Here is a 24,534-nt window from a genome sequence, read left to right on the forward strand (position 1 = left end):
ACAAATATGATGTCATGACAATGATAGACTTGTGCTTGCCACCATAGAAGCAGGGTAATGCTTTAGTTACATACATTCTTATAAATGTAAAATGTTCTCAACAGGACTATAAGTGGCTCTTCCAGTAATAGGAATAAAGTTGATATAAACATCATTTCTTTGCTTTGTTCTCTTTCTGAACAAGGACTGACATCTTGATTAGAATTATGGTCAAAGAGTGGAATCATGGGGCTGGGGATATAGCTCAGTTGGTGGAGTTCCTGTCTTGCATGCACAAGGCCCTGGGTTCAATCCCCAGCACCACACACACACATATAAAAAAAAAATAATGGAATCAACTTGACTCAGTTATGTGCAAACCAAAACCTCAGACTTATCAACTTTGTGCTATAAACACTTTCAAAACATATCCTTAAGACCATGTTCAAGGATAGAAATGTGAAATTTGCTACAAAAGAAGCGTATACCACAAACTGATTGAATTAACATATGTATAGGTTTCGGGTAAAGCGTTAAACATTTAAAGACTGAAAAGTAATTCCAGTAAGCTACATTTGTATTACGAATAAAAGAAGCATCTTCATTGGTTATAAACTAAATTTTGTCATATGTAAATCTCCTCTAGATATCCAGATACAGAATTATAGAATTGAACCAAATGTAACTTCAGACAAATGAATTATCTCATTTTCAAAGTGAGGAGATTGAAGCTGAGAGAAGTAACTGGCTTTTCCAGGATAACATGGTTGAATAATAACTGAACTTTAGTTTAAAGTTAGGCCTCATTCAATGCTCTTTTTTACTCCATCACACCATCTCCTCACATGTTCTTCCCTATACTTATGGCCAAGTCCTTAGTCATTTCAACGAATGGATAAAAATTCAGCTATGAATATTTTCTTACACTTTACATCTAAATAAGTAGTTCAAGTGGGATGGATCATTTAGCATTGATTTTTAAAAAATATTTTTTTAGTTGTTGATGAACCTTTATTTTATTTATTTTTATGTGGTGCTGAGAATTCAATCCAGTGCCTCACACATGCTAAGCAAGTGCTCTGCCACTGAGATACAACCCCAGCCCTTAGCATTGAGTTTTAAAAGAACATTTCCTTTCAGTTATAATCTTTTCACCTTATTTATAAATTTACATGCAGCTGTCACAAATCTTGTACCACATTTCAAAAGCAAATGTGGCATTCAGCTATCTAAAAGAAATTTTAAAATATAATTTGAGAACACTTGAATGCAACAAATGTGGCCATTGGTTTTCTTTGACACTTTCCTTATTTGTGCTTAAAATGAAAAACATACTAAGGATGAAACTGATAAAGTTTGTTTTTAGTTGTAGATATACACAATACCTTTATTTTATTTATTTATTTTTATGTCATGCTGAGGATCAAACCCAGTTCCTCACATGTGCTAGGCAAGTGCTCTATCGCTGAGCTACATACAACTCCAGTCCCATGAAACTGATAAAATTTTAATAGTACTGAACTACTGTGGAGCAGACAGAGAATGGCATATAATCACTTAACTATATTGCCAGGCTTTAGTCAATGCCACTTATAACAATATATCATACAAATATTTCAAGACTATCCATCAAAAGAAGAATTAAATTATACAAGATCCCAGGAGGTCTTGAATTTGGAGCTTGTTTTTATTAAAGATCTAGCAATTCTTTAACAGAACTTTCAATCACACCCCTAAATGGACTGTCAATAGGAAAGTAATCTGGTTTATTATTTTTTTATTATTAAAACTTTGACAGCAAATATTTTTAAACTCAGTTTTTTCTCTGTTCTCAGGAGCATACTATTTGCATCCTATGAAGTTGAAAAAGGAGAGAAAATGATTCCTTAAATCTATGATTAAACCAGTTTTGTAGTTTGGAGAAATAACTGTCATACACATAGGGAATACAGAGACACCTCCACTACAACCATTTTCTGAGTTCTTACTATGAACCAAATACTATACAAAGAACTCTACATCAACTAGCTCATTCATTATTGTAGCAACTGTGTTGGAGATGAGGAAACTGACAAAAGAGATGTTAAATGGCCTCAAGGTCACCCAACTAAAACATCATATTCCCAAACCTTTGTAGAATAATAATCTTAATCAAATAACACCAAGAGCTAGAATTTACAGAGTGTTTACTATGTAGCAGGTTCTGTTTCAAGCATTTTATATTTCCTATGAGTTATTCATTCTTATAATAAACTGATACTATAGAAAATTTTATTTTCCTTTTTTTTCAGATGAAAGATTGAGTCACAGAAAGGTTAAGTAAATTGCCCAAGGTCCCACAGCTAATAAACATGACCTTGAGAATATTTCTATTCCCTGTATTCATTAGGAAAACCTATGAAAAAGTTCCATGTATGGGTTTGTGATGAGATCTTCTTAATTCTTAAAATTTTAGAACATATCTAACTACTGACTTTTGTTTAAATTAGGATTCCAAAGGAAAAGATATTTTAAGAATCCAAGCAATAATAGTACAAAGGAACTATCTGCTAGCAATTCAATTCTTCCATCACAATTCAGCATTCTCTTCCATATTTATTGCACAACATGTAGAAGTTCAACTTTTAGCCATTTCCAAAATTAATAATAGTTTGAAAATATTTACACAGGAACTTACCAAATAATATACACTATCTAATCCTCACAAAACATTATTGTGAATATCAAATAAAGATATTACTTTCATTGTTCCTTTTAAGTAAGTTTAGCTGTTTGATATCTTTTTGTAACAAGGAACAACAATGCTTATAATGTATCTACCTGTAGTAGTTTCCATCTGGTATTCAGGTCTTCCAGAGTGCTGAGGTTATATGGTGAGAGCTGAATGCCCAATGTGGTCAACTGGCGAGCAAGATCATTGACGTGGCTTACATTCTCTTTTAGAGGTGCAATTTCTCCCCGAAGTGCCTGTGTAAAATAGTCAAGAGCAAATTGGAAGATGAGAATATTAAAGCAAAGAGACACAAATTGGAAGATGAGAATATTGAAGGCAAAGAAATACAAGATATCTTATTGTTTTTTGGGTTTAGTGTCAGTGATGTTCATTCTGTGCTATGACCTGAATGTGTGGATTGCTCCAAAATTTATATGTTGAAGTCCTAAAAAGTAATAATAATAAAAAGATATCCTAATCCCTAAGGCAATTGTGTTAGGATGGGGAGCTTTGGAGGAGGTGGTTTTGGGGGTTAGTGTCCTTATGAAAGAGACCTCAGAGAGCTAGATAGCTCCTATAATCATGTGAGGATGCAGGGAGAAGGTGATGTCCATAAGGAATTGGTCCTCACCAGACACCAAATCTGTCAGTGCCTTGGTCTAGGATTCACAACCCCCCAAAATGTAAGAAATAAATATCTGTTGTTTACAGCCACCCAGTTTATGAATTTTTTTGTTATAGCAGCCCAGATAGACTAAGACACTTTTTGGTGGCAGTATTATAATAATGGATATTTGTTAACGATGACTAATATTTTTTGAGCACTTCTTAAGTTCCTAGTTCTGTGGTAAGCTCTATCCACATGTAGACTAATTTTATTCCTACAAAACAATTATATGGGACTGATAATGGGAGAATTCTTATTTTACACATGATAAAACAGACTTGCAGATGTTAGATGTCACCAAGGTCCCATATGTAATAACTGAGTAACCTAGGATACCTATGCAGGTATCCTAGTGCATATTCTTAACTACTATGTCTTATACCTGTTCAAAGAAATTTTGGACTGGCAAAATAACAGGAAAAAATATGGTGTGGCTAGATTCTAAATTCTACTCATCTCACAACCAGAAATGGATTCTTATTTTTTACAATAAAAGATACACTCCATCATGTAATATTGCATTCCATACTTCACCTCAACCACATAATAAATAGTTTCATTTAGGGATGCAGGTATTTTGTCAAGAACTAGGAATGACTTTCTGTTCTCCTGGTATTTTACTCCTTGTAGCAATGACTTCTGAAGGCTCCCGTGGGACTTCTCAGCTGTCTCTGAAGCACTAGAGCAGGAGTCTCTGATGCAATGCATCATGACAATCTATTGAGCAGAAGAACCCTATGCAGATATGGGGAGGATATTATCATGCATCATATCTACCCTATTGAGATGGCATTTATGGATCTTTAACATGATGCATGATGTCCAAATGTTCCAATGAGCAATTTCTAAGGGACAAATTCCCTCACTTAGAATAGTTTATGTAATGTAATGTCTGTGCACAAGGACAACATCACTTATTTGACTCTACATGCTATTTTCACTTGCTTGATATAGGCAGGTGTTATTTCTGTCTGGTTTACTGTGTTGGTAAAACCATTGTTTACACTGACCTCTTCTATAACCCTGCATGCAGTCCCATGCTAAATGCAAGCCAGATACACATTCAAATTAGGAATGGCATTATACTCTCAGATCAACCTCAATATTTCATCAATGAAATATGGTGTGTATGAACTATATGACTCTTATATGGTTCTCAAACAAAAGATATTGTGACAACCACTCTGTTGATTTTGTGGTTTTTAAAGTGTTTCTTTATTTTTGGTAATAGGGATTGAACCCTTTACCACCAAACAAGACCCTCAGCCTTTTTATTTTTATTTTTTTAATTTTGAGACAGGGTCTCACTAAGTTGCTTATAGCCTCACTAATTTGCTGAGGTTGACCTTAAACTTGTTATCTTCCTGCCTCAGCCTCCTGGGTCATTATGATTACAGACAAGTGCCACCACACCTGGCTAAATGTGCTTATTTAAAATATTATATTAAAATTGGGGATTTCTTTTGGGGGTGATGAAAGTGTTCTCATATTAGTGATACAACCTTGTGAATATGCTAAACACCACTAAATAGAATACTTCAAAAGGATTAATTTCATGTATGCGAGTTGTATATAGTAATAAAAAATAAAGAGTCCCTTCTGACCATATATGTGCAAAAAATTCATGTTAGGTACTCATCTTTAATCAACATGTCAGTGGAATGCCACAGGAATCAGTCTGAAATTAAAAACATTTTATAGGGGTTGATAGTAAATATTATTCCATTTCCTTATGAGTAAATACATGCATTAAAAGAATCAGAATTAAGTGTCCATGGAAGAAGGTGGTCAAAATCCATATATATGAATTCAAATCTCTAAAAGGAAATGATCCATAATGATTTTGTTTTGTGTAATAGAAATTTTAGAAATCAGATTTCTTAAATGTCAATGGGGAAACCTGGACAAGGATGGTGATTACCAAATGAAACCATTCTCTTCTGGAAAATAACATGCGTTTCTAGTAACAACAAATAAATATCATGTGAGGTAGAACTATAAACAGGAACCACTGTGGAGATGGCAGAATAGTGGACAGAATCTGTTAATACTGTAGGTGAACTCTTTGTGCTAAACATCTCTGTTCCCCAGAGAAGGGCTTAGCCATTAAGCTGTGTTTCCATTCCAAATAAGTCATATTACAGTTCAGCTCCCTTTAGCTTATATAATGTACATGTTTTAATGTCTCTTATTAGAATTTTCAATTTTCACTTTCTCTTCCAAAATCCTGGGCAGTTTTTATTTTTTTTTTAGTTGTAGATGGACATAATATCTTTATTTCATTTATTTATTTTTATGTGGTGCTAAAGATCCAACCCAGTGCCTCACACGTGCTAGGTAAATGCTCTACCACTAAACCACAACCTCAGCCCTCCTGAGCAGTTTTTAATGCTGCATCAACGTTTTGTAGGATAAAATGGATTAAGAAATTTAAGTTCCTGTATTCATAGTTACTCACAAAACTCTTCCTCCCTCCCCCCCCCCTTGTTTTTGCAGTAGTAGAGATTGAAACCAGGACCTTGCCTGTGGTAGACAAACACTGTACCACTGAGCTATATACCCAGCCCATTTCTTTTCTTTTAAAAATATCCCCCCTCCAACAATGTTATTGAGATCCTATGGCTTTTTCTTTTCTTTATTCTTGTTGCCTTCTAGTAGTGATAATTGAGGTTCTCTAAAGTGACCTAAACTATAACTCACCAGTTTTCATTTACTCTATGAAACATAGAGACTGGAGTCTATAATAGTCTCAAAATAAAAATATTTGATGTGGTTGACAGTTTGCATGACCTTGCTCCTCTCATTAGTTTTTAATCATGTATATAACTGTCAGTTGGATATGTGTTCTCAAAACTTTCTTTTACTGTTAGTGCTCCAATTACTAATTTAATTAGAGATTTCCCAAATCAAAGAACAATCATCTAAAGAGAAAAAAATTGTTATTTCTTGGAAAACAAGTTCTATCAAATACTCTGGGAACTTCTAAAGAAAATAAATATTATTAAGTAGGTGTGCATGAAAAAACTGAAATATTAAGAAAACAACCCTAAAATTTTCAAGGAATCTGTATTCAGAATGCTTCTCATGATTTCTGAAGGACTTTTTCTATATTAAAGAACCGAGAACAGGACATCAAAAAGTTCATATTATCAGTGTGACTTACAGAGAATTCAATGAGTGGATCTGCATTCAAAGAAAAGGCCATCACACAACATTAAAATATTTGTGACAATTTTAGATTAAAGTTTTAAGCCATATTTTTGTGATCCCCCCTTTAACTCATTTTTTCCCATTAACTGTTGAAGTATGAGTCCTAAATGAGTTGGAAGAGATAGCATCTATTATGGATTTTTACTACTACTATTATTTTACTACATATGCTGTTGCTACTGGTACGATCACTAATTAAGAAAAAAACCAAATATTCCGTTTAATCCAAATGCCTAAATTTCTGTTAAGGTATATGATAATGAAAGCTTTGATTGTGGAGAGGTATGTTGATAAAGTGTAATTTGGGGTAAAGGTTCACTTTGGGGAGGTATCTTGATGGAATAACCATCTAGAAATCATCATGAGGGCATTAGACACATGAAGATAGAAAAAAGAGATAACTGATGGTAGAAAAGATGCAAAGATAAGGAGGTAGGAGAGTGTTACCAAGGAGATAGTCAAATCAGTGTTTGCTTTGGCATTAGACCTTGGTGGCAGTTGTACTCCACCAATGGATGGCTCGTAGCATATGCTGTCAACATCTAAAAGTGAACACAACAAGAAATATGGCTTGCTAAATTCTGAATCACAAAACATGTAAAGGGTGAGTACAGGTACCATGTCACTTAAATGAATGTAATACTCAGTTTGACTAGATTTAAAATATTAGCACTTCTAATGTAGTATGCATAAATTTATGCTTAAATTATTAAACACTATACATAAAATGTCAAAAAGTAGTTAGCTGAGCAGTGTGATGTACTATTTAAATGATGCCAGAATTTCATTAGTTTTTATTCTAGTTTGGAGGCAGTAAGTGAGAAAACATTGAAGGGAGCCATTATACTGTAGGTTTTCTTTGAATCACTTAAACATCTGGAATATGTGCTCCATGAAAGAGCATACCAAATCTAATTTTATTATGACTAGTTTCATGTAGGCAGAATTTTCACTTCATTAAATGTTGTGTGATTAGAGATATAAAAGTACTGATTTAGAATGATCTATAAGTCTCATATGTCAAGTTTTTCTTCTTTGTATAAAATTAAATTGCCTGATATATCTTTGCTTATCTTTATATAGTTAAGGGTTTGTTCAATGTATATTCAGAATTATAGTCCTTGACCACTTTTGCAGCTAAAGAAAGGAATTTTCTAACAAGGAAAGATGATGATGATGATGATGATGATGATGATGATGATGATGATGATTAGTAGTAGTAGTAGTATCAGGGATTGAACCCAGGAGTCCTTAACCACTGAGCAATATCCCAGCCCCTCTTTTATGTTTATTTTGAGACAGGGCCTTGCTAAGTTCCTAAAGCTGGCTTTGAACTTGAGATCCTCCTGCTTCAGCCTCCTGAGCTGCTGGGATTACAGATGTGTACCACCACACTCAACAGAAAGGTTATTTTTTGAGGGAGCAATTTTGACTTGACATTTAACATACCCTTCTTACTGCAAGGTACAGAGGTTAGTTGGGAAGATTAGAAAGAGTAAATTAAGGGGACTGTACTTTGAGAGCTGCTATTTCCTCTATGAAATAGGAAGCAGCAGACTCAGTATAGTGTGCAATGCAGGGTATGCAATGGATATTCAGTGAAAGTAAATATGAATTAAGAATAAGTGGGGACATTTGAATTAGTTGTGATAGAGACTGAGAGGTATTTGACCTAAGAAATGTAGTGATGTTGCCAGATAGTATTGAGGGCTAATTTGAGACCAAGAAGATATATATATATATATATATATATATATATATATATATATATATATATACACACACACACACACACACACACACACACACATACATACTTGGGATTGTAGCTTAGGGTACTTCACCACTGAACTACCTCCTCAGTCTTTGTTTTCTTTTTGACTTTGAGACAGGATCTCACTAAATTATTGAGGCTGGCCTTGAACTCATAATCCTCCTGCCTCAGCCTCTCAAGTTCTGGGTTACAGGCATGTGCCATGGTGCCTGACTAGGATCACAACTTTTTAGCAGAATCAATTTGCCCAAATTCCTCATTTTTTCTAACAGTATTCCATGCAACCATGGAAAAGAGAGTTGGTCCAGTTTTGGCATTTTGTCAAATGATTGTGGCACAAATACTTAGGCACAGGATGGTTTCAGTTTTAGCCAGAATATAATGGAAATATAGTCTGTGAGATCTAAACTGAATTGGGAAGAAAGTAAACAAGATGAAGCTTATAGATGCAGAGAAATATAACTGTTAATTGTAAAGGTCCAGAAAAATCCAAGAAAAGCCACAACAGTAGTAGTTACATTAGACAGCCAGAAGGAGAGGTAACTCTGGGATGCTTGAATAAACTGTGCCATATCTGCCATTTATGAGTTTACATGCACATGCATTCACGTATACACATACACACATACAAACACCCCTGTATATCTGTATCTTTATATGCAAACAGTGCTACTCAGAGTCTGAAAATTTTCCTTCCTAAAATCTTAACCTGCTCCTTTGTAGAGGTTCTGTCTTACCAAGAATTCAAAATTAGTATAGTCCACCAATAAAGTGTCATTCTAGGGCTATATACACTGTAGAGAAATTTACATTTCAAATGCTACTTAAGAAATTGAGTAGTGACTAACTGGGTGGCTACATCATCCTAATGGGACAAAGAGGGTCAAAGAACATCCTTCCTTTCCCTAGAGGATCAGAGGCCTACTGGGACTTCTAAAACATCTGGGAGGAATGAGGTCCTTAAATGCAATTGGACCAATTAAAAGAAACGTACCATATGGTTAGGCAAACCTTTTATGAAAGACATCAAGCTTAGAGACTAATATTGCTTTAATTCTTGGCTTTTTATTTGTGTGGTTTCTGTCTGGTGTAGTGTCCAAGATATAGGTTTGACTTGACTTTTGTCTTAGATACCTATTGCTTTAGGCCAGGTTTCAGAGAAGCAGAAACTGGATGTTCTTAAAAGAAGGGGGCTGAGAGAAGCAAGACAACCTGGCAAGTTAAGTAAGAATCTGTTCTCCACTGGAAACCCAGTATTACGCTGGTCCCAGTGAGATCTGGAGCACTGATTATGCCATGGCATGTTCCACCCTGAGACAAAGGGACTGCCCCCTTTTACTGCAGCAATCTTTGGAAAGAAGAGATGGCACAATTTTCCAGTCAAGGTGGCTTTTTGTTTTTCCTGAGGAAGGTTTTCTGGAAATGGTCACAACCATGAGCCTAACTCCAACACTCCAAATTGCTCAAGGATGAGTGCGCTAGCTCAGTGGAGCAATTTGGTTGGGACAGGGATAGCAGCCACCACACAAACTAATTTCATCTAATTTTCCAATGGTCCACCCCCATTTATTCAAGAGGCCTCTTATGTGAATTCTCATTTCTAACTTTACAGGGTTGTCTCATGGTTCTCCAACAAAAAGATAAAGTCCCTGGATTCTGCTAAATTCTGAAGGATTATATAGAGCCATGACACAGGGGGTAGTTTGCAGACAGAATAAATACAATTTTCTGTCTTTAGCATCACTTTTGCCTCTGGTAGAGACATTCTTGACAATAAATTATGCCACTGAAATATGTATTTTTTTTTAAATAGAGATGCAATTGCATTCCTTTCCAGCATTAGTTTTTATTGTGGTAGCCCGAAGGCAAAATATTATGTGGTTTCTTTTTCATTGTCTTCTTTGCATTCAGTTTTCAGGGCAATTGTAAACTTTCATATTTGGTCATGATCACTTTTGACGAGCAAACTGAATAAGGACATAAATAATGAAACAGACTCAGAACTAACGATCTAGATGTAGCATAATCAGGATAACTTAGGGAAGGTTAAATAAAAGATTTTAAGAAAACAATGTGAAGTTTGTAAGCATGAAGTTTGTTTTTAATCTGGTATTCTTATTTCCCAAGTAGTTATCCATAATATATTTTAACCATGGTTTCTTCTCAGACTCAATATACTTCCAAATATGTGTCATTAAAAAAGAGCAATTAATGGCCTGTGTTTTTCCCAAAAAGAATCCACATGTTTTTATTGAGAAATGATCTCTAGTTTCTCTTTATATTATTGAAAAACCATGCACACCCAAACATAAAAGCATAAATTCTTTTAAACATTCTGCCCTTTGCATTGATCATAATTCTTCACCTTTTTGAACACAGCTTCACTATGCAGCTTTAACCCCAATATTTTGAAAATAAAACCTGAGTTATATCTTTACCATATAATATGTCTATCATTTTTCTTTGCTATATCTGTTCATTTTCCTTTCACATACATAATTTGTGAATGATGAACAGGACAGCATTGATCATAAAGGAAAGATTTTTTACTTTTAAGAACAAGGAAAACAATCTTGGATATGTAATTTCTTTGGGAATTTGTTTCTATAATCCTTACTCTGACTATTAATTATGCATCCTTTATAGGAAAAAAGTAAACAAATCAAACAAACAAATGAAGCATTTAACACTTCTACATGACCTTTTGTGTGTGTGTGTGTGTGTGTGTGTGTGTGTGTGTGGTGTGTGTGTGTGTAGTGCTGGTGACTGAACCCAGGGGCTAGGCAAGTGCTCTAGCACTGAGCTATATTAGCCCTAAACTTTTCCATAGCTTTCTAATGATACAATTAAAACAAAAAGGTAGTTCATGAGTGTTTTATGGAGGCTAATTGAAAAATATGCACAATTAAAATAAAAGGGTTTTTAATGAGTATAAACAAATCATTTAAGCAAGCCATGCTTTTGACTGCTAAGGAAATAAAATATACCAATATTTTCTTTCTGAGAAGCTTTAATTATATACAATAACACATAAAAGCAAAAATGGCAGTTAATTAAGTCTATTAACTTACTTAAAAATAAGAAATAATCTATAAATCATTTGAAACATCAACCACAAGATCATTGATCTTCAAATTTAGGAGTTATTTTAGACAGATTTAAGTTTTACATTTAACCTACTTTCTGAACTTGCAAACATTTTATGTTCTGTGCCACATTTGCTAATACCATAGCCCCTAAGTAGAGATACAGTTTTGCTCTACCACTCCCCTATATGGTTCAAACATATATCTAAGGCAGTGATTCTCAAGTAATGGTGTGCATTAAAATCACGTGGAGAGGTTGTTAACACAGAGATTTATGGATTTTATGTAGAGTTTTTGTTTAGTAGGTCCAAGATGGGTGTGAGAATTTGGCATTTCTAACAAGAACTTAAAAGATGCTGGACTCTTAAATCTCACCAAGCTTATTCTTGACTTAAAACCCTCAGGTATGCTGTTCCCTCTGCTTGGAGTTTTACATTTCTATTCTTTATCTGTCTGGCTCCTGGTCATATACTTCATATATCAGCTAAATATGACCAGTAAAGAGAGTCCATCCCTGGTTGCCCCATCTAAAATAAGTGTCCACTACTTTTCTTAGTCTTGGCACCCTATTTTCCTTTTCAATCCTCATCACAATTTGCAAGTGCATACTTCTATCCCAAGATCTGAAAAATCATGAAGGCAATTCTTTATTATTATTATTATTAATATTTGCCAGGATATACCTGAAATTGGTACATAAAACTCCTTATTTTATGTTGGAACTATGTTTATGTGCTAATTTCCAAATCATCTCTAACACTCTGAGCAAGGATATAACATTTTGGCTTTTGGTATCAACCATGAATTTTTCATAAAAATGGAGCAAGTGGAAAAAAGAGTGAGTAACCTATTTAAGGAAAATATATTCTGATGGTGCCTTAAAAGGCTAGAAGATTATAAACCAAGGTCACCATGTAGACTTATTTAGTGAAATCCAACTGAAATCTGACCTGGGCTCTACTACTGAATCAGTGAGCCTTACCAAAGGAGTGGGAATCTTTCTGAAGAAAACAGTGCCTTTTTCTACTTTGCGGAAAAGACCTTGCAGGGATGGGGATTGTAGAAGTTGGGGCTGATTTTATCATCTCTCTCTCCCTCTCCCTCTCTCTCTCTCCCTCCCCCTCCCTTGTTCTCATTTATGAGGTTTTACCCAAAATAAACAAAGTGAGTAAATAACAACATGATGCAAGAGATCATCAAATAGAATATAACCAAGTTCATTTTCAAGTATTTTGCAAGCATTTTCTCTTTCAGAGAAAGGGAATAGTGACATGTACACTTCAGGGCTCATATAAAGATAAATAAAAAGATGGGATCTTTTTGTCCTTCTTTTTACCTACAACTAATTAAGCAATATGTTAAATAATGGCCACATTAGAAATACAAAGTCACAAAAAGTCTTATTTGGACTAGTTCAGGGAGGCTCTATAAAGCAGTGGGTAATAAATTCATCCATGACTGAGTAACAGACCAAGAATCTTTCTTGGATAGATACCTCTTCAGAAAAGACTTCTCACAGTACTCCAGGGGGAATTAGTCTTTTTTCATTCTTCTACTATGGAAGGTAAGGTCTTTTTGAACTAGACATTAGGATATGAACTAGAAATTGGTACATGAAACTGATAGAGGAAGAGAAAGGATGTGAGGAGAAAGATGGGTATTTGTTCAGAGCTTAAATAAGAAGAGGTAGGAAAGCTTAATGTGTTTGGTGAATAGTAAATATTCTTCAAGAAGTTCATGTAGGGGTGGGCACAGTGGCACATGCCTGTAATCCCAGAGACTCAAGAGACTGAGGCAGGAGGATCACGAGTTCAAGGCCAGTCTCAGAAACTCACCGAGGCCTTAAGTAACTTAGTGAGACCTTGTCTTAAAATAAGATAGCAAAAAAAGGCTAGGAATATGACTCAGAGGTAAAGTGCACCTGGGTTCAATCTCTGGTACCAAAAAAAAAATAAAAATAAAAAGGAGGAGGAGAAGGAAAGGAAGAGGAAGAGGAAGAGGAAGAGGAAGAGGAAGAAGAAGAAGAAGAAGAAGAAGAAGAAGTTGTTGTTGAAGTTGAAGTTCACATATGAAGTACAAGGCAGTTAGGAAAGATGAATCATGGGTGTTTTCTTGAAACATAACTGTGGTGCATTTGAATGAGCTGGCCTTTGAGTGTGGAGAATGAACTTTACTGCAAAGGGGAATGACATATTCTTCACAGATCTTTTAGTTAGATTTAATTTAATTACTTATTCACCTGAAAATACTTATATAACCTACTGTGAAATATATATATAAAACACATATATTATACACTGAGAAAATGGAACTCACTGTTATTAGCAGAGATAGACAATATAGTGGGTTATTAAAAAGCAATGTAAATGCATGTTATGAGAAGATGTGTCATAGGTTTCAGAGAGTACAAGTCAGGGGAAACTCCATGAGGAGATAAGGTGACTGAAGTTTTTCACAAAGACCAATGACAGAAAAGATGTGATCCTCTGCGTATAACCTGTTCATCTGGAAAATCTCAAGTAGATTAAGGTTAGCTTGCGGTCATTATGTAAAGGGGGAAGAAGTGAAAATGAGTGTTTGTAGATATAAATAAAAAGTAACAACGTCCAGAAATTGATGATGGCAAATGGGAACTAATCATCTATAAAACAATGCTTAAAGTTTTTATGTATCATAAAGAGAACAGTTTGCCCTATGCTTTTGTGCATGTTTGTTTATTAATTATTCTAAAAAGTATTTATGAGCATCTATTATATGCCAGGAATATTCTAAGCACTGGGGATATAGTAGTATATCAACTAAACCAAGTCTCGGTGATTTTGAAGCTTAACTCTAAAGTATTTCATGCAAATGATGACTGTTATTATATACTTATAAAGAAAAAAAAACAGCAAGCCAAAATGCATCCATAGCTATAAAACACAACATTTTTTTTGACAAGAAAATTCAGGGGTATGATTTTATACACACACACACACACACACACACACACACACAAAGAGATGATTTTTTTTTCTCATCAAAACAAATTAAGCATCTGGGCATGGTGGTGTATCCCTGTAATCTCAGTACCTGGGGTTAGAGGGTTAGAGGCTGAGGCAGGAGGATCATAAGTTTAAAGACAGCCTCTGCAGCTTAGCAATACCCTTGACAACTTAATGAGACCCTGTCTCAAAAATAAACAAAAATAGAATACTGTGGATACAGCTCAGTGGTAAAAGCACACCTGGATTCAATCTTCAGTACCCTGGCCCCCCAAAAACTAGTCTGTATGTATGAATAATGGTTAATACCAGAATCTATGGTTGTGAGTTACCTATTCAATATTCTATGCCTAGTGCACTTTATACTGGGCACCTTTATTTAATTTTAATCCTATCGGGAAGGCATTCACTATTGAAACAAAATGGATTTTTGTGAATTTGATTTTCCATTCAATATGCTATCAACTTAGAAATACTAAAGCAGAAATGAATCAAAGATGATGAAATTCTTCTAAGAACTGAGATAAAAATAATACATGGAAGAGGGCTGAAAAGGATTGCAAAATGTTCTTTTCTATCCACTTTTACTTTCAGATTATTGTAGCTCCTGAATTAATTAAATGTTTTGAGGCTATCCAAAATGGCTTTACTTCTTGCAAATGAAACAAAAGATATGCAACTACTTACATCAAATGAAATGAACGTAAAATGGATTATCTTCATTGAAATCTATGCAAAATTTAGGTTGTAAATTTGTTTAATAATAGTTCATTTCATTACACTCTAATGCTATAAAGAGAATCTTATGCATTTACTTCTAAGAAATGTTAGTCCTCTGGATATATCAGTGTTTGTTATTTTTATACTTTTACTTCCATGAATAGGCATGTATGTGAAAGACCTAGTTTAAGAGTTTACTCCTACTTATTCATCATATAATTGATAACTTCTACTTTCAAGATATTACTCTGATTTTTCTGAGCATACCATTAAGGCAATATCTAAATTCATATCTTGTTATAGTCTGTTATTAAGACAGCTATCATGATAAAGTCCAGTAAAGTACATGCAAATGATGAATAAACTATTAGTTAAACAAATGTGGCTAAGTGTCAAGCTGTCTAATCAATGTACTCAGATGTTACGTAAAAAAATAAATCAAAGTCATTGGTCAAATCTACCCCTTAACACAGTGATTGGTATTCAACTAATAATTATATTATACTTATGAAATAATAGATTTCTTTTTCAAAGTAGGAGTATGACTCAAGTGTTCTCAAATATCTGTGGGGGAATTGCTGTACTGATCATATAAAAGAGAGTACAATTTCTGTGGAAAAATGATTTAAAAAATCCTTTCACTAAGAATGCATCATTTGGGGGATCAAAGTGGATCAGATTTCATTAAGATCCCTCTTGCATACTACACTAACCCCCAACCCTCTGGCAATTTTAACACTGAGACAACCTTGGAAACCTTTACAACAAAATGTCAAGTTGGTTCCAAAGGTAATATTTTATTCATTGTGTAAGGAAAAAGATCAATAGAAATTATACTCATTTGTTTAGCCTATATATGTTTTACTGGATGAATAGAAGTCAGCATAATATTGGATAATGCTTAGGGCAATTCTAGTATTGGGTTTGTGTCCATCTAAAGACAATGAACCATTCTCTTGCCATAGCTCTGTCCTTGCTAGAAACATGTGGAGGCCACAGCCAACAGGCAAGTTATGGTGAGGCAGGTGAAATGCCAGTTACAAGTAGCCTATTTGCCTGGGTACAGACAAGAGATTTAAACCACAGGATAATTAAATGGGTATTATTTAATAAAACCTAATAGGCTTACAATAAGGTATAAATCCCAAATTGGGTTATAATATTTTAAGAGTAGGAAAATAATAAAAGGAAACAGCAGGGGTTTATCTTTGGTTTTCAAAAACATAAATGTATTGCCAGTAACTAGTGTTCACCTTCATTTCTATTTAATTCCTCTACTTAGGCATATATTACCTATGAATTAACTTCTTTCTGTTCACTAACTTTCTTATACCATACTAAGATCATGAAAATAAAATTTGATAGGGAAAAATTTCTAAATGTAGTCTTTTGAGTGTATAGTAATGTGGAACACCAATAATAAAACTTCTGAAAAATAATTTTTTTTGGTACCGGGGATATTGAACTCAGGGACACTGAACCACTGAGCCACATTCCCAGCCCTATTTTGTATTTTATTTAGCAACAGGATCTCACTGAGTTGCTTAGCACCTCGCTTTTGCTGAGGCTGGCTTTGAACTTGTGATCTTCCTATCTCAGCCTCCTGAAGCACTGGGATTACAGGAGTGCACGAGCATGCCTGGCTAATAAATATGTTTGGAAACAGGACTGGATGGATACTAACTATATGAAGAAAAAATATTCACTATAAAATTATTAAAACAAAATAGAAATCTATCTTAGTATTAGATTCTCCAGTCTAATTCTGGTTAAGAGTTTGACATTTCAGGGCTGAACCCACTATGGAAACTTAATAAAGAAACATTAAAATTTACAACCTAAAAACATAATTATATGTGGACTGATTTTCAAATTTAATGTACACTTGATTTGCAATTTGACTATAGCTATTTCAACTTTATATTGAACATTAATCAAATGTAAAATTTCCTTTATTCCCACCCTCCCCCCAGGATTCCAGAATAAGGGGTATGTTTGTTTTTAATATTCCTTGTTTAATGTTGAGGCAAATTTTAAAACATTATCCCATAATTCTCAATACATATACCACAACCCTGAACTTCTTCTTCATTGGTATTTAATACAGTGATTTTTGCACTACCTTTGGGATAATAAATTCTCCCTTCACCAATTACTACAGTTAAGACACTTTCTTATGTTCTCTCAGTTCCTCTTCCACTTTCATCCCATACCCAGCTCAATTTCTACATATGAACATCTACCTACCTTCCCCCTTAACACTGAGCCACAAAGGGTTGACAAGGTAAGTTATAAAATGTAAGGACTCCTAGAAAAACTATTACTCTTTGCATCTGGCAAGGAGATCTTATTTAAAAAGTATTGAATGGTCTCAGTTATTCTGAATGTCTTACATTTCAGAAACTCTGTAAAGAATTTTCTTATAGTCAGCACATTCAGCAGAAAATGATGTAGAGAAATTAATTGTTGTTATTGGTAAATACGACTAACATTTGTACAGAATGAAAAATTGTGTGAATAAATATTTTAAAGTATCAATTCCAGGAAGAATAGTTATTTTATAGATCATCTGAAGCAACTCTAAAATTCTACTGGAGTCATTAAATACCAGTATGAGAACTGGAATAAATAACTATGAATACTTTCCACAAGAGAGATTTAGAAATGAAAAGGTCATTATTAATTTCAAGGTTTCTGAGTGAAATGATGCTCATTCATTCTATCAGGAGATCATGTACCTGCATTTGTTTTTGAACATCTTTATTTTTTATTGTTGCATTATAATTATACATAAATGTGCATATACAAATATACATAACACAAACTAATCACATTCCCCAGTACATTCACTTTTTCTTTCCTTCTCCTTCCCCCTGATCTGCTTGCTCCACTCAACTGAACTCTTTTATTATTACTATTTTAATTACTGCATCATACTTATATATAAAGGTAAGATTCACTGTAGTATGATTATACATGGACATAGAATAATTGGTGGAATTCGTTTCCCAGGAATTCTCCAAGTCTCCTTTCCCCTTCCTTTACTCTACTGGTCTCCCTTCTATTTTTGTGAGATCCTACCTTTTAAAAATCCACCCCCCTTTTTTTCTAGCTTCCACATATGAGAGGAAAAAAAAAATTGACCCTTCACTTTCTGAGTCTGGTTTATTTCACCAAGTATTACGCTCTCCAGTTCCATGCATTTACTAGAAAATGACACAATTTCATTATTTTTTTAATGGCAGAATAAAACACCATTGTGTATGCACACCACATTTCCTTTATCTATTCATCTGTTGGAGAGCACCTAGGCTGGTTACATAAATTTGGCTATTGTAAATTGTGCTGCTATAAACAATAGTATCCATGTATCACTATAGCATGCCTGAATTAATTTTTAAAATAAAATTTTAAATTAAATTAGTTCTAGATATTGATAAATATAAATAAATGTTATTATAAATAGTATTTTAGTAGTTCTTTCAATAGAAATATGTTCCTTTTTTTTGTGGTGCTGTGGATCAAACTCAGGTCCTGATGAGTGCTAGCAAGCACTCTACCACTGAGCCATATGCCCAGCCCCGAAATAACAATATTTCCAAATAGCAGAATAAGAAATTTTCTATTTGGATCATTTCTATTATAATAGAAGAAAATAAATAACATTATTTCTAATGGAAGAACTAATAATAATACACAAAATAGATTTTTGTATATACATAACAGTTTTTCTATTAAATGGTAGTTCTCCAAGAGCTTTTCTGGGTCAGCAGTATCACCATCATCTGGGAACTGGTTGTAGGCCTGCTTCAGACATTTAGACCTCTTGAATTAGAAATTGAGGGGACAGACTTCACCAGTCTAGGTTTCTACAATCCCTCCAGGTTATTCTCATGCACACTAAAGTGAGAAACACTACTGTAAAAATTCTCAACATTCTCAATTACTTTGTCTTTGTAACCTGAAACCCCAGATACTTATCCATATTATAACTAAAAAAACAAATTTGCTTCTGAAGCCATTTTTTACTAATAAATATCATTTTCTTAAGTACTTCTCATTAGGGCTGGGGTTGCAGGACAGTGGTGGAGAACTTGCCTTGCCCATGTGAGGCACTGGTTTGACTCTCAGTGATAAATAAATAAATAGATATATAAACAAATAAATAAAGGTATTGTGTCCATCTACAAGTAAAAATATTTTTTAAGAAGATTCTTTTCATTGGGCTGGGGCTGTGACTCAGAGGTAGAGAACTCACCAAGCATGTGTGAGACCCTGGATTTGATCCTCAGCACCACATAAAAAAATAAATAAAATAAAGATATAAAAAACAATTTTTAAAAATGATCTTTGCATTAACTCTTCTTTCCTATCATCAATTCCAATTGGTAGCTAAAGGTTGGGGTAGGGGGAAGGTAGATTTTCAATAAAAGGACAAAATTCTCATCCATTCTAAATAATTTTTGCATGTTTAAGAGCAAAACAGCATTGAAAAAGTCATGTTGAGATATGGAAGCTGAGTGGATTACTAGGCTCACTTACTAGTTGTAGGTGATACTTTACCTGGCCTGAGCATCCATCTCCCAACTGCTTTGATAATTGACTACTAATGTCTCATGGCTTCTTACCTTCTGTAGAGAGGTGACTGCTACAGATGGGACCTCCTTAGCCCAGGAGGTAACCCTATTCTCCTGGCTTAAGATATATTCCAAAACCTCAGAGGTGGGGTAAAGTCAGTGGTGCACTGGAGTAGAACCCAAGAACCAATTGTGCTTTGCCCCCCAATCCATATTCAATGACATCGTGTTGGTAGCTGGAAATCACCAATGGTTGGAGAATCTGTGACATAAAAGCTGGAAAATGCTACAAACCAGAATTAGCTTCATCTTGGAGCTAGTTGATACATATTTACTAGCACATCACTGGCATAGCCAGTGGCTAGATGGGGAATGAGAAACCAACTCTGCTCCAGGGTTCTCTCCTATGGCTCAGGACACAAAGCTAGTATCTAAGATGGAATACTTGTATGACTCTTCATTCTCTTTTGCTTCCCTAACTCCCACATAGGCTTCTCCTGGGAGCAGATCTTCTACAAATTCTGTGCATGGAGACACCTGTTCTCAGGGTATTCTTCCAGGGAACTTGATTTAAGATATCTATTAGTCATTAGGTAAGTAAGTGACTGTGAACATAAGCCTCAAATACATGTTCAAAATTACAAATGACTACATGTCATGGGAATTTTGGGTCCTGACGATGAGATGAAACTGCAAGGACACATTTGAAATGGCAATGATCTACTCTTTGTGTATGTGTATATAAGAGAAAGAAATTGATGGAAAAATATGAAGCCTCAATAAACTGGCTAATCCAACATATCATGCTTCTCAAACTATACTTTCATATCCATAGGTAAATGTACTTAAGATTTTGGGAGAAAAATAATGCAACTTTATATTTAAAAAAAATGAATACTTTATGGAGAACATGACAGAATTGACATAAATTTTTAAAAATAAAATAAGAACCATAAAAGAAATGTCATGGTCAAGGGAAAAGAAGGTAAGTAGGCGGGAAACAGGAGATAATCAGACTTTGTCTTGGAAGTCAAAAGAATGGAAGTAGAAAAGTTTGAGAAGCAGTGCTTTTGGAAGGTGCTTTTACTAGAAATAAAGGTGCTATTTACTATAATAAATGTAAATTACAACTAAAATATTATGCTAGTATGAAAAATATTATAAAAATGTTTTCTTCCCTTGGGCTCCATTAAAATGAGAAGGTTATATTAGTATTGTGGATACAATTTTTCAAATAATACCCAGAAAACTGTTTCACCAAGAATAATTATTTAATGTCATTGTTTAACTTAGGTAATGTAAGGTTGTGAAATGCCTAATATTGGTGACAGTGTTAACTGTGAAATTTTGAAAATCATAGTTGTCAACCATGACAGAAAGACAACAGGAGCCCACTCCTTGGATTATTTGTTTTTAAATCATTTCTTATTTTGTTTCTGGTAGGAGAGTAACATAATTGTACACTTTCAATTTGTCACAACTTTGGTAGATGTCAAAGGAGAATTAAAAATATATATTGGTTGTGTGATTCCATTTTCCATAGAAATAAGAAATTTCAGTTAAATAAATGACTCATATTTTAGAAGTTTGCAGTCAATGTGGTACATGCACACACACATACAAGCTAATAAAAATTCTTATTCCCTCAGCTTGGTGCTAAATAATAATATTCTCAGGAAAACTAAGCTACCATTAATACAACTCCTAATATAATTTCATATATGAAATGAATTCAATATTCACACTCTTTAATGAGATCAGATTTCTCTGGGTATACGTTTTAACCACAGCATAAGTGGATGAATGAATGAGTTTTTATATCCCTTAATACTGAGAGTATATTAGTTAAGTTTTTTGAATAGTTTTTTTTTTATTATCTAAGACTCATGAGGAATAGTATTTGTAATTATTACCAGACACAAACAAAGCTTCTAGAATAAGTCCTCAGTAAACAGGATTGGCATATTAAAGGATCAGTTTTTGATATGGTTGTTTTCAAATAGTAGAAAGTATGGTATTCTTTGGAGAAATTTTTATTATCTAATTAAACACTTCCTGAGTAGAATAATGTCAGATGAACTCATTAGCTGAACATTTTGATAAACCATGTTCTTCTAAATGTCCCATGACCAGAAGAGGAACTGTGCAACTCTGATTTAATGCAAAAACAATAGTAAGCAGTTCTAGCTCCTTTAAAAAAAAAAAAAATCACAGTGCATCAAAGAAACACAAAGAAGTCCAAATTAAAATAAGCACAATAAGAAAGAACATGCTCTTTTCCAACTGTTCTGAAGCCTTTTCCTATCTTTAAGCAAAGTTCACTCAGTAATTATCTTATTTATGAAAGTAAAAGCAGAAGGATGTTTCTCTTATTAAATAAATGGCTTTATGCTTTGGATGTGGAAGGCATCACAAAACAAGAAAGAAAACGTGTTGAATGTCATCAACTCATTTTCTCCCACCCACTGTTTTAAATTGTTTGCTTGGTTCCAATGTATACTACACTTACATAAGTTGTTTATGAAGAACCAAATTAATAGTCTTTGCGATTGTTTTCATTGGAATTTGGAGAGCTGACAAATGAATTAGTAGAAAATGGCAATTCTACATGAATTAGCTTTTAAGTCTCCCTAAGAGGCTGATGCAGAACTTAATAAGAGACTTATTAGAAGAAGTAGGACAACTTAATTCAGATTGATTATAGACTTTGGTGAAGACAGCTGGGGTTCAAATGAAACTGAAAAAGAACTTATATGCACTTCAAAGTATGCTAAGCAGATGTCTGAAACAATTACTCCACTCTGCCTTTTCAGAAGTTTCAAAGGCAGGATGGGAATAGCATAGAAGGTTCTATTTGCCTAAGTCGAGGTAGGGACTTTTAAAACACACACAGCTATCTAAAATCAGATGCTTTGGGTAAAGAAAGTGGTTTGACATTGCTGTCCTAAGTAATTTGCTTTTAGCTTTATAAACAAAGCAGGAAATGAGAGGAAATAAATGGAAACTAACTAATAAGCTCTCCTAGCAACACTAACTTACAATTAATTTCATATTGAACAAATAATTTGTTAGAATTTTAAAGATGAGTAATTCCTACTTTAGTTTTTTAAGCTCTATTAAAGCCAACAAGGACCATTCTATTAACAAACAAATACTATGCTTTTAAAATATATAGTGAGACTTTACTAGAATACGCCTTTTTACAGATGTATTCCCAGATAATAAAGGCCCAACCAAATGCTTTTGAACAACACAACTACATACTTTGAAAACTAGATAAAACCTTGGGTACTTTGTATGGTAGGCAGTAATGACATATAACTCGAATTTATGAGAGATTACATCTTTTTGATTTGTTTGTTTTTTTCCTATCAAAGGCCTAATTCACATAACATTTCTACTAGAACAAGAACAACAACAAAAGCCTCCATTCAGCAATACATCTGCAGTTTATAACAATGAGCATAACAGTAATATTTTTTCCTATTCCTACTATAGGCAGTACACTTCATCATAAAGATACTATTCCTTTATTTAGAGTCAAGAGAGTTTATATATTTTGAATCTTCATAGGATTGCCCTGTTTGTGATGGTTTTGCTTACCCATGTATCCTCTAACTGTGAAAATGAAAGATAAATTTTCTTTATAACATTCATATGTAAGAAAGGATGTCAGGTAGACTCATATGAATGGCAAATGTAATAGCATTAATAAAATAAGAAAATAAAAATTTAGAAATGGGGTTAAGAGGAAAAAATCAGTAAGGGAAGATAGAGTTGCAATCAACATGGTTGCCAAAATGAAGATGACATTCTAATATATTACATCATAATTCACATTATCTGTCCAGAGGAAACAGATTTGGTTTTCTCAATGTTAAATTCTGAGATAGCATTTCTTTGACAAATTTCTCAAATAAACCAAGCCACAGGGACTCAGTATGGTAGGCGGAAAAAGATGCATTTGCTAATTTCCTTCTTAAAATTTTTGATGCGAATGCTGACCATAAATAACAATAGCATGGTGGCTTCATCATAGTCCTTGGTTGACTGCACACATTATAAAATTCAACTTAATTAGAATGCCAAAAAGGTCTAATCAAAATATTTCACTAAAAGAACTTCAGAGGGAAACTCACAGAATTTCTCCCCTTGACTTTTTGCAGTAAGAAATGTAAGTTAAAAGTGATAAAAAATGCAAAATGCCTAACTAAAAAGATGTGAGTGACAAATTTGCATATTCCAATATGAAAACCTAGTAGAGTTTAACTATGGTGTGTGAAAAACTGTGTTTAATGTCACAGCTGGGGGTTTGGCTTAGTGTTATAGAGCATATGTTTAACATGCTTGAAGCTGTGGGTAAGTGAATGAATTAATTAATAAACAAGTAAAACAAGGGCAGTGAAACATTCCTGGCTCAAGAATGATATATCACTTTCTGTGTGGAAAAACAATGGACAATTTCACAAAAAATAACAATAACCTATAAACATTTTCACATTGGGATTTTCATGAGGACAAAAATATTGGTTGCAAAAGTTATTCTACTTTGTTAGTGTCAGCTACTTGGGAGTTTGAGGCAGGAGAATCACTTAACCCAGGATTTTAAGGCCAGCCTGGGCAACATAACAAGGCTCTGTTTCTAAAAAATCAAATGAAATAAAATAAAGGCTGAGGGTGTAGCTTAGTGGTAGAGCACATTGTGATTAGCATGCCCAAGGCCCTGCATTCAATTCCCTGTACCAAAACAAACCACAAAAAACAAAAACAAAAGAAAGAAAAAGTTATTTTATTTTATTTTAAGGTCTTTATATACTGCACTTA

At 33.9% G+C, this 24,534-nt stretch overlaps 1 protein-coding gene across 8 annotated transcripts in view; it reads right to left on the minus strand.

The window, feature by feature from the left end:
* Positions 1-24,534, minus strand: part of Dmd (dystrophin) — a 2,062,171-nt gene that overhangs the window by 335,053 nt on the left and 1,702,584 nt on the right. For all 8 annotated transcript variants that reach the window (XM_071606751.1, XM_071606753.1, XM_071606749.1 and 5 more), the window contains one exon: positions 2,800-2,946. In XM_071606751.1, coding sequence (XP_071462852.1) covers positions 2,800-2,946 — 147 coding nt within the window. The remainder of the gene's footprint in view (positions 1-2,799; positions 2,947-24,534) is intronic.

The sequence above is a fragment of the Marmota flaviventris genome, chromosome X (genome assembly GCF_047511675.1).
Source record: "Marmota flaviventris isolate mMarFla1 chromosome X, mMarFla1.hap1, whole genome shotgun sequence".
In the NCBI taxonomy this organism is placed as follows: domain Eukaryota; kingdom Metazoa; phylum Chordata; class Mammalia; order Rodentia; family Sciuridae; genus Marmota; species Marmota flaviventris.